The following is an 11682-nucleotide window of genomic DNA, read 5'->3' as shown; positions in this document are numbered from 1 at the left end:
GAGCGGATGATACTCTATCGACACTCAATAGCTCTCGTAAGATTAGCTGCCACTCCCAATTACTGGTTGTACTAGATTTGAAACTTTCAAACATATAAGTCTAATATCAAAGAGTGGAGTATTCATACAGGACATCCTTAGTGTCTTAAGTCTAAGGACCATATATACTACTGTGATTACAGAATCGTTGTTTGACAATAAAACATCATCAATCATCCAGTATTCCATGAGCGGATCAATCAGTAAACTTATTCTCTAATGAGCAGTGCATCCTTAGTGTCTCCATACGAGCAACTATGAGACTAGCCGTCTCCATCATATGGATGAGTATACAATACACTAGTCTGTCCGGTTATCTCAATGTCCCTCTCGAGTAACATATGGCTATGATTATTTATAGTCTATATTTAAAGGCGAATCGGTCTCATTATCATGATCTCATCACTATCCGATTTACATTGCACAAATCCATGGATATCACAATATATATATATGCATATATACAGCAAGCAATATAAAGTGAGAGAATATCATAATAATATAATAAATAAAAAGAGTGCATGTCATCACTCACATGATTGGCTTGTACGACACTTATGACTAACAAAAATAATTTATTAAAATATATCAATTAATCTTTCAAATATTATTAATATCAAATAATATTAATTAGTATTCAATTGACTTAATCAAATTGAACTCAATTTAACTATAACCTATTTGAACTTATCTCAAATCCTTAGTTTAACTTATATCATATTGAGTTTAATTTAGGTTAAACGAATTTAAATAAGTCAAACCTATTTGAAATCATATTGAATCGAATTTAAATATGATTTGATTCAATTAATTTTTGGATCAAAATAAAATAAAAATAATAATAATGAGTTATACTATATGATACTGGGCTAAATTGAGCCAACCCAGTTATATGAATGCACATGACTACATATATCATATTAGGTTGGATCAACTCATAGCCATGGATTGATCATATGTATCACACTCATGTTGGGTTAAGTTAATCTATCATATGGGCTGAGGCTTGACCTGTGGGTTGGGTCTAGCTTATTGGCTGAGCTTGACATGTTAGTTAGACCTAGTCTATAGCTTGCGATCTATAGACTAACCTTATTGTCGATTTCAATTTAAATTCTAATCAATTCTTTCAAATTTGAAATATGACATAATGAAATTATAATAAAAATATTTAACCATTAGCATTGAGTCATTAAAATATAATAAATAAAAAAGTATATAAAATTATGAGAAAATAACATTCCTAATCAAATATTATATAAATATAATAAAAATCAAATATCATCATGTCATATTCTTATTTTTTTAATTACCAATGTATCCTTTAAAACCATAGTATGTCTTTTCTATCTATTGTTATTCCATTACAGTTTTTTTACCATCCCATAAGATTAAAAATTTACGAGTTAATCTCAATCCAAGCATAAATTCTTTTATATATCCTCTGAAATAAACTATGAGAATAATTTCTCATCTTTATTGCCACATCTTTCAAAAGCTGTTGGGAGAAATATATGAGCACTCTTTTCCACTGTGACCAAGATATCGAGATATATGAACTATAAATAAAAAAAATAAAATTTAATTTTCAAGGTTCGGTCCTCCACATGCAACTCTTTTCCATATTTAAGTTTCTTATACAAACAGGACCAAAGACTCTCAATAGTGACTATATAAACAATTATTGTTAAATTAAAAAAAAAAACTTTAAAATTTATTTCATGATTTGGGATCAGATATGACTTTAACGGTTATATTCGAAAATAAACAAGCAAACATAACTTGATGCTGATTTTTATTTTATTTTTATTAAAATGGAATGAGGCGTAGTGTTGCGCCCTCCATTTCATCTTCTCCTTCATTGAATCGATCAGTGTCACATTTTCTATCTATTTGAAGTCATAAAAAAACGTAGGGCGCAACCTCCTTAGTTGGAGTTAGAGTGAGTTGGACTTAACCCAAAATTCGATCGGGTTATAGAAACCCCATATTTGATAATACAAAGTGTATGTATTACTCGATAATCTTCTTGATTAAATAATGAACAAAAACCAAAAAAATAAAATAAAATTAACTTGGTTTGTACACAAACCGAACCACGGGAGATTCGCCTGGATGTGGGGGCCCGACTCGTGCGTTAACTAAGGGCGGTGGTCCCCGGTCACTGTGTTGGCTCCAGCTGGCTTATTTCCGAGCGCCACGGCGACCTCCCCTCTTTGCCCTTTCTATATTTTCTTACTATATTTGTTTTTTTTAATTGTTTTCCTTCAAAGAAAAACTAAGGCGCCTAATCTTTACTACTTTATTCTCCTTACGGCCAACCGGCACCAAGTCCACCATACCCACCAATGGGCTTCCGAAACGTCGGCTTTGAACTCGAAACTTTTGGACGTGGACGCGTCGATCACTGTGCTTTTTCCCATCAGTTGTCTTCCGCAGCCAGGGAAGACCGACACACCGGTCATAAACCCAGGGACCCACTGGAAAATCCCATACTAAGCACCAAAGGATGAGCGTAAAACTGAGTTCCCTCAATTAGCCCAAGCAGCGAAGGAGGAGCCTACCCAAGCCGCACAGCATTGGATGAAACGACGGAGAAACGAACGAGGGCTTCGGGCCACCTACCCCTCGGACCCACAGCACATCCGACGAGAATACGCCAACTCGTCCCCAACCGTCCGATCCCCACCATCAAGCGAAATCAAAGGCGGAGTCGCCAAGCATCCGACGGCCCAACATAGGGAAGTTTCGGGGGCGGTGGGTTTACCTCTTCTGGCAGCCGTCCGATCCTCCGTATTGGGGCCCTGCACGATACCTAAAAATGAAGAGGAGGATGGGCTTCTCTCACAGGGGTTTGTTCCCTCTTTCCTACTCCCCCACACACCACCCCCCCCCCAGCCCCACTGGAGAGACTTGGATAGGAGGGAAAGAAGAAAGAGACAAAGGCGAAGGCTTTGGTTGCGGACATGGAGTCATCGCCCAAGGAGGACGACGCCGGGTCGGGGAGAGCCAGCGGGGGAGGTGGAGTTGGTGGCGGCGGAAGCGTAGCGGTGCCGGTCCACCACCGGTTGATCGCCCCAAAGCCGGAGCCCATGGAGTTTCTGGGCATGGGCGCGCTACCGATACTGCGGCGACCCGCCGCGAGGACCAAGGACCGGCACACTAAGGTGGAGGGGCGGGGGCGGCGCATCCGGATGCCTGCGGCTTGCGCCGCGCGGATCTTCCAACTCACCCGTGAGCTCGGGCATAAATCGGACGGAGAGACCATCCGCTGGCTCCTCCAACACGCGGAGCCGGCCATCATCGCGGCCACGGGGACCGGCACCGTCCCGGCCATCGCCACCGTGGTTGACGGCGCGATCAAGATCCCCACCGAGGCACCCTCTTCCTCATCTGCCGGGCTAACGTCCACCTCCGGCGAGGACGAGTCCGCCACAAAGAGACGGAAGAAGCTCCAGCCAACGCGGGCGGCGGGGAGCGGCTCCGCTTCCGCCGGCAGCGCCGTAGCGGCTTTCTACCCGGTTCAAGATCCTTTACTCCAAGGTGGAGGCTCCATCTCCATATCGACGGGACTGGCGCCTATCGCTCCGACAGGGGTGGTGCCGATGTGGGCAGTGGGAGGCGGCGCCTCCTCCGACGGAGCGAGGGTGCTACCGCCAGGGGCGCTGTGGATGCTGCCGCAGCCTACCGCGATGGTCGAGCCGTCGGGCCAGGCGCAGATATGGACGTTCCCGGCCGCGTCACAGATCATCAACCTCGGCGGACCTCATCCCATAGCGGCCACCGCCGTGTACCCGGGCGCGGCGCCGGGTCCCAACGTCGCAACCGCCGCTGGCGGAGGCGAGCCAAGAACAAACGAACAAGCGGTTACTTCCACAGACGGAAAGAAGCAAGAGCTACAGCTGATGGGGGGTGCGAGGGGCCGCCGCCGAGATGCACTGCTGGAGACGGAGGAGGAATCCGACTCGGATGCCGAGGAAGAACCGCCATCGGAGTCGGATGCCGAGGATTAGGTTTCGTTTTAGGCTCTTCCTTTTTCTAACTTCATTTTCTTCTACTGAGCTTTTCTTAACCTGTCGTGCTGTGTAGTTCATCAGGAAAGGCGATGAAAGACTGCTATGTTTTTTGTCCTCTTACTTTCTGGGTAACAGGGAAGTGCGCACGTGGGCACGTGACGGATATTGTATTTTAATTTTATTGTAGCTATTTAAAAGCCCCTTTTTCTCCTGTAACGAAGTTTTGGGTGGTGCGGGAGGCGGTCAAAGCGGCTCCGTGGACCGCGAGGGTAGGCCGGGCGTGGGGTCGTATCGTGGGCCCCAAGATGACGACGGAAGGCGGCATGTGCTTTTGTAGGTGGGGAGCCTGGCCGGGGTCCGTACGACGCGTGTCCGAGGGTGAGCAGTTATCGGTGATGGGGTTTCCTGTCTCGGCGGAGGCAGGGAAGTAGTCCGTTCCCCGGTCAGCACCGAAGTGGACCAGACGTGTTCTACGCCTTTCAAAGGTTGCGGTCATTGACTCGAGATGGGACTGACGACCGAAGCGATATTGACCTCACGTGTTTCGTCGATGGAATCTGTATCGTGCTCTAATAACAATTGGGGATCACGATGACACTGGCGTGTTGCTGTAGAGGATCATCTAGTGTGGCGGGGGGGATGCCACAATCAGGACGATCCGACGGCAGTGTTTAGGTAACTTATGATGGAAGAAGAGATGGTTATGGGACCTTTTTCATGGTCTGTACATCCAACCCCAATCGTGGTGTATCCTTTCTTCCATGGTACAGGTTTTGAATGAGTTGTATTCCTTTGGTTCAGACCCATGGAAGACCTAAAACGACTGCAGTTGGACTTGCTAGATTAGGTCATTTTGGGAGTTCCTGTGTTCTTTTTGTTAGGGATGTTCCATTTAAAGCGGAGTGTTGCCGGTCCAAATGAAGAGGTATGTGTATGAGTTCTTCAGGGTGTCCGTTTACGAGTGTTGGAACACATGAGATATTGGATTAGTATTAGAATTGCTCGAAGTGATTTACTCGAGTCCTGTTTGGTTTTTGGTCCCATAACTCGATGTGCCAATATTATGTGGTGAAATTATTTGATCCATTTTTTGAGTGTTAAAGTTGAGCGTTTTAATAAACAAATATTCTTTTAGATTTCATCATGTTGACATGACATACAATTGGACAATTGGACATAGGGTGATGAGGGCTACTTGTCCATTTCAATGCACAATGTACGTTGCTGAAGACAAATGCATCGTATATAGAAAATATCTTTGTTTGCTATGGTGCATTAAGCATTTCAAATATTGTTTATCATATGTGAATGCATAATAAGCAAGTGGACACCTCAGCTATATCAAACATTTGCGATGCTTTTCCTAACCTAAGCAAACGTTCTTGCGTGCCAAAGGATTCTTTGGCATCGAGAGTTGCATCAAATGATTCGGATAGTTCTTTTTATCATCGATGAATACATCGAGCATGAGAGACCGCTTTAGTTATGTTAAGTGCCAAGGAGACACTTTAACCATGTCAGCCGAGTTGAGTGTTTATGATATATTTTTTTGTCTTGGATGAATACTTCATATTCAATGAATATTTTTGACCTTCACAGCGCATTTACTATGTTTGATATATATATATATATATATATATATATATATATATATATATATATATATGTTGGTTCAACGTATATGCAAAAGTAGATGATTTGGTTGTGTCAGACGTTTTAATTTTTCTCCTTATATAGTACTTTAATTTTTTTTTTTAAATCTAAAAAGATGTATCATGCTTTAGGAGACACCTTATATATTTTTTGTCTTATGAGGATGAATTGCACGCGAGGACATGCTTTCTATGATTAGGATGCACTGTACACGTTGGTGTCTTTTTTGTCTTTACGCATCATAATACATGAGGAGATGTTATTTTGGTTTGTTGGAGTGTATCAAACCCTCGTATGTATGTATTGTGTAAATGTATAATGTATAAAGAGATGTTTTGCTCGATTAGAAATGCATAAGGTGCTTCAAGATGGTTCAATCGATTTTTATGTTATTTTTTGTTAATGATTCTAAAAATGATTCAATAATTGTGATGTCATAATTTTTTTACTCTTGGATAAGCATAGTCGGAGCCAAGTCTTATTGGGATTGGTGTGATCATGCTCATATCGTATTTGGAGCCCGCTAATGACTGTAATTGAAGCCCGTATTTGGGTTTGAGGTTGGTGTGGTCAGGCTCGTATCTTATTGGGGTTGGTCACACGTGGGCTTAATCTGGGTTTTGAATGGGTATAATTGAAGCCTAAGTCAGACTCGTTCAAATCGAATTGATTGTGGAGCAATCTTGAGGATGATCGGAAGACATACACCCAATCGTCTTCTAGACGGATACCAAGACTTACTTAGAGCTCCGTTCGACGGTGCAATGCTCCCTCATCAGAAAATAAGAAATATTGCCTGATAAATGGGGAAGATTTAGCAAACAAGCCAAAGAAATGTTCAAATTGCTCCCTCGTCAGCAGAACTAGCGGCACACATTCGCCTAATTATCTTCGCCGAACCCCAACCCACCCCAATCCCAACATCCTCATAAAGAGGCCTTCCTCCGCTCGCTCCATCCATGGATGCAATACCGCTCCTCCTCTCTCCTCCCCCCCTCGGCCGTTAACCCATTACGTCGCCCGCCCCGCCCCGCCCCGCAGGCACCCGTCGGCTAGAGGAAGAAACACCAGGAGGAGGAGTAGGGTTCGCCTGACGCTATGCGCGTCATAGTCCCGCTCCAGGCTGTGGTGCAGGGGAGAGGTGGCCTCGTCCTCGGCTCCCTCATCCCCTGCGCCCTCTTCTACTTCCTCCAGCTCTACATCCGCCGCGACCGCCGCTCCTCCTCCGCCTCCAACCTGCCCGAGCTCGCTCCCATGCCTCGTTCGCTCTCTAGGAGCCTCCTCTCGCCCCGCGGCTCATCCGGGCCCGCGCGTCTGTCATCGCGCGGTGCTTCCGTCGCCCGGGATGATGACAACCCCTACTACGTCGGCCTTAAGAGGTGCGCCGAGGATCCTTACCATCACTCGTCCAATCCCCGTGGCTTCATGCAGCTCGGGTTGGCCGAGAATTGGGTGGGTGTTCTTCCTTCCCTCAGTTTTTTACTATTTGGATGGCCGATATAAAAGGATTTGGCCTACCGTTTGGTGCTCGTCTTCGGTACAGTTGTCGTTGGATATGATCCGAGATTGGTTGGTCGGTAATGTAAAGGAGCCATTGCTGTTAGATGAGGAAGGAGAGTTGAGTATCCACGGATTGGCGACGTATCAGCCTTATGATGGATTGATGGATTTGAAGATGGTGAGTAAAAGTTCTCTGCTTTCGTTTTCTAAGTCGATTAATTTCATTAATCTTGTTAATATTGGTGCACATTCTTCAAGTCTGTGTTTCTAATAGATTTGGCGAAATTTTCAATACGGTTTATGATGTAAAAGCTAATGGGAAACTGAGCATGGAAACATAATAGACGACCACCGATCTCCCTTTTGCTGCCCATCAATTTGGTCCTCATCAAATATTCCTCTTTTTGTTCTTTAGTAAAACTAGATGCAAAGTTAAGATAATTTGTATGCATTTCTTTCTTTGTAGTAGTATAATGAATACACATATTCTGATAAAAAGTTGATGGCATAACAAATGTTGTGAATTAATTTCAGAAATCTGATTCGTACGACAACATGTTGCCTTATGAAGCAAAACGTATCTCATCAGCCATATCCTTCCACGAATTGAAAGCTTCTTAAATCCAATTGTAGGAGCAAACCGAATGATTAGGCAATATCTGTGCATGTCTTTCTTTGTAGAAGTATAATGAATACACTTCTTCTGGTGAAAAGATGATGGCATGGCATAACAAATGTTGTGAATTAATTTCAGAAATCTGATTCGTACGAGAACATGTTGTCTTATAAAGCAAAACATATCTCATCAGCCATATCCTTCCACGAATTGAAAGCTTCTTAAATCCAATTGTAGGAGCAAACCAAATGATTATGCAATGTCGGTGCATGTCTTTCTTTGCAGTAGTATAATGAATACACATCTGGTAAAAAGATGATGGCATAACAAATGTTGTGAATTAATTTCAGAAATCTGATTCGTATGAGAACATGTTGTCTTATAAAGCAAAACATATCTCATCAGCCATATCCTTCCACGAATTGAAAGCTTCTTAAAGCCAATCGTAGGAGCAAACTGAATTATTAAGCAATATCCATGTAGATGATTTTTTTTATGTTAACAGACAGATGTTGCAGAGACCGCTTTAACACACTTCACACAGTTGTGTCAACCTTAGAAAGCTGCATCTAGAATTTTATATTTATAGATGTTAACAAATATAGGTGTATTAGACACCTGCACGATCTGCATTTGCAATCTGTTATTTTATTTTCGAGAATTGTGAATGTTTTTGAGTTAGTCTTGTTGTGAATGCTATAACTTTAAGATTTGGATGGCAGATTTTACTTTCTGAAATAACTTTCTACCCATGAAGAATATCTACAACATAGGCCAAAAAAATATTCAAGCCATGCGTACATTTCGTTGCCCATTATGTGATTTTTTATATTTTTGTATGACTGCCTTTATACATATCACAGCTGATTTCTTGCTTGTGAAATTTGCTTGAGTTATTATCTTAGGTAAGCGATCATACATGTCAAATTCGTAAATCACTACCCAAGAGTTTTCTATATCTATTCCAGTTTGCAAGTGGATCATTGTCTTATGTCCAATTTTATATCTGGCCATGATATTTTATTATTATTATTATTTTTCATGTTAATATTATTATTTTGTTAATCTGATTTTTCTTTTTAAAATCTGGCATATAAATCTAACATCATCTTGAGATTGTTCATTGTTTTTCAACAGGCTGTTGCTGAATTTATGGGTCAAGTCATGCAGGGATCAGTTTCATTCCATCCATCACAAATTGTGTTAACTGCAGGTGCTACTCCTGCAGTTGAGACACTAAGTTTCTGTCTGGCTGACCCTGGAAATGCATTTCTTGTTCCATCACCTTATTACCCTGGGTAATTATTATTTTATCCTCTAAGAAAATTTTCATTATTACAAGTAAACACGAAACTAAGAAGCATCCAATGCAGGTGGGATAGGGATATCAAGTGGCGAACTGGGATAGAACTTATTCCTGTTCCTTGCAGAAGCACCGATAACTTCAGCATAAGTATCGCTGCTCTTGAACTAGCATACAACCAAGCAAAGAAGCGAGGTGTGAAAGTTTGTGCTGTTCTTGTCTCTAACCCCTCCAACCCAGTTGGTAATCTAATAGATCGGGAAACACTATATGATCTTCTGGACTTTGTCATGGAGAAAAACATACATCTGATTTCAGATGAAGTCTTTGCTGGATCAACATATGGGAATGATAGATTTGTAAGTGTGGCTGAAGTTCTAGATTCAGAAAACTTTGATAGGAGAAGAGTTCATATAATATATGGACTGTCAAAAGATCTTTGTGTTCCAGGCTTTAGGATCGGGGTCATCTACTCTTACAATGAAAATGTCCTGGCTGCTGCGTCAAAGCTGGCCAGGTTCTCATCCATTTCGACTCCTACCCAATGTTTACTTATTTCAATTCTCTCGAATACAAAATTCATTACAGAATATCTCAAGGTAAACAAGGAGCAGTTATGTGACATGCATGCCTTATTTGTTGATGGACTGAAACGGTTGGGTATCAAGTGTGCTAGTAGCAGTGGTGGGTTCTATTGTTGGGCAGACATGAGTATGTTTATTCAATCATATAATGAGAAAGGGGAGCTTAAGCTGTGGGATAAGCTGTTGAATGAAGCTAAGATTAATGTGACACCTGGGTCATCATGCCACTGTATTGAACCTGGATGGTTTAGATGTTGCTTCACAACATTGACAAAGCAGGATATTCCTATAGTTATGGAAAGGATCCACAGAATTACTGAGAGCAACTAAGTTGTTGAATTTTCAGAATTTCCATCTTCAGCTTGCATTTTTTGATAACTTATGCATGTGGCTCTCTGTTTGAAGAAGTGCATTCCAAAAGTCGGATGGCAAGAACTAATTCCCATTGGCATTCAATAGTAAATATATATATTTTCAGTTTAAGATTCGACCACCATAGATCTTTGAGTTCCCACTGTTACTGAAAGCTGGGACTATATCACAACAAACTTTGAGAGCTGGATAGAAAGGTTAGTGTTGAAATTTTAAGACAGTTATGAACCCTTTGGTTGAGAGGCTCGAGTAAGCTCCTTGATATCATATGATGTGGCTTCTAACCTTTGGGTTGCTTGATGGTGCACTTCTTGCTCTGGTTTGTTAAAGGACAATATAGAGCCTCCATATTCCTGTTGCTCCCTGTTAAAATTAATTTGGGATGCTAGTTGTCTAGCGGCAGAGGTATATTCAGATTTCTCTCTCTCTCTCTCTCTCTTTTCTTTTTTTTTGGTACTAGTGGGGGATGTCCACTGAAATGCAATTTTTTTTTGGTCTTGTTATAACATTTGTTGTAATCTTCTCCACTACTTTAAGTCTCAGCTAAACAGGACCTATGCCCGTGTATCAAGTTGTAACAGCTCTTAAAGCAAAATATTGCTTATTCTAAGCTTTTGATTTGTTTTACTATTTGTGGCATGTCAAGCAATTGGTTGAAGTTGTCGGTCTCCTAGTAAACCTTGTTCTTCCCATAGCAAGTCACTCTGCTGCCTTAATGTGTTGCTGTAATCAAATCCCCCATGATCATTGGATTTTTTTTTCTTGCTAATAAAATTCATAAAATAAATATTCAATATTTCAAGTTGGATGATGTTATTTTTATTAATAAATTTAAAAAATAAAGATTAAATAAATATTTTTTTTTAAAAAAAACTTATTATCTTGTGTAGAGGGCTCATCTCTTATTATTTAAGAGGTGGGATTCTTATTCTTTGTTTTTCGTTAGCCGTGAGGAAGGAGAGGTAGGTTCTCTTATTTTTTTAAAAATAAATATTTTTTTTAAAATAGGATTAAGATATGTTATTATTATTCATGTAGTTTTATAATTTTTTTTATCTTGTATGTATGATGTTAGTTGTAATACTTGATTTCTATTATATTTATATAATAATTGATTAAAAATATTATATTTTCTCTTATTTATTTTTTTAATCTATTGCTATTTATTGTGTAGTAATGATTCAATGTTAATGATTAAGTGTTTGATTTCATGATTGATCATCTAAATGTTTGTTTCTTTTGACCATTTAAATTTTGTAAAATAGAGATAATATTTTCTGTCTTCTTAATAACATATTGAGATGATTCCAATTTGTATAAAACTTGTTTCATTTGAAAGTAAACTCATATTTTTTTAAATAATATTTTTTTATAAATTGAAGCATGATCTAAATAACTTCTGCAATATGTCTTATAGATTCTATCCAAAAAATATATTTTTAAATTTATCTATTCTTATTTTTATCTCTTTAAATTTGGTTACAGCTAAAATTTTTTACTCAATTGAACTTTATGTGATTATTTTAAACTCTTATATCTTTTGTTATTGGTTCTTATCATATCTTTGAATGGTGCTCAAACCCATTTTACAGAAATTTA

At 40.3% G+C, this 11682-nt stretch overlaps 2 protein-coding genes across 2 annotated transcripts; both read left to right on the top strand.

Annotated features, from left to right (window-relative positions):
* The first annotated feature begins 2871 nt into the window (after window positions 1-2871).
* Window positions 2872-5129, top strand: LOC103977982 (transcription factor PCF2). The gene has a single exon (XM_009393669.3). The coding sequence runs from the start codon at window positions 3006-3008 to the stop codon at window positions 4050-4052; it is 1047 nt and encodes a 348-aa protein (XP_009391944.2). The 5' UTR covers window positions 2872-3005; the 3' UTR covers window positions 4053-5129.
* A 1457-nt stretch (window positions 5130-6586) lies between these two features.
* On the top strand, window positions 6587-10713 carry LOC135607299 (1-aminocyclopropane-1-carboxylate synthase 6-like). Its single transcript, XM_065099024.1, has 4 exons — window positions 6587-7160; window positions 7252-7386; window positions 8962-9122; window positions 9198-10713. Exons 1-4 carry the CDS (start codon window positions 6807-6809, stop codon window positions 10039-10041), a joined length of 1494 nt encoding a protein of 497 aa, XP_064955096.1. The 5' UTR covers window positions 6587-6806; the 3' UTR covers window positions 10042-10713.
* The last annotated feature ends 969 nt before the right edge of the window (window positions 10714-11682 follow it).

Source organism: Musa acuminata, chromosome BXJ2-3 (genome assembly GCF_036884655.1).
Source record: "Musa acuminata AAA Group cultivar baxijiao chromosome BXJ2-3, Cavendish_Baxijiao_AAA, whole genome shotgun sequence".
Lineage (NCBI taxonomy): Eukaryota > Viridiplantae > Streptophyta > Magnoliopsida > Zingiberales > Musaceae > Musa > Musa acuminata.
Note: the sequence above shows the minus strand (reverse complement) of the source record. Positions and strands in the feature narration are given on the sequence as shown.

Bases quoted from the DNA above. Each gene is read 5' to 3' on its own strand.
- LOC103977982 (XM_009393669.3), top strand. From the start codon at position 3,006: ATGGAGTCATCGCCCAAGGAGGACGACGCCGGGTCGGGGAGAGCCAGC.
- LOC135607299 (XM_065099024.1), top strand. From the start codon at position 6,807: ATGCGCGTCATAGTCCCGCTCCAGGCTGTGGTGCAGGGGAGAGGTGGC. The intron at 7,161-7,251 runs GTGGGTGTTCTT...TCTTCGGTACAG, and splicing joins TCGGGTTGGCCGAGAATTGG to TTGTCGTTGGATATGATCCG. The intron at 9,123-9,197 runs GTAATTATTATT...CATCCAATGCAG, and splicing joins CCATCACCTTATTACCCTGG to GTGGGATAGGGATATCAAGT.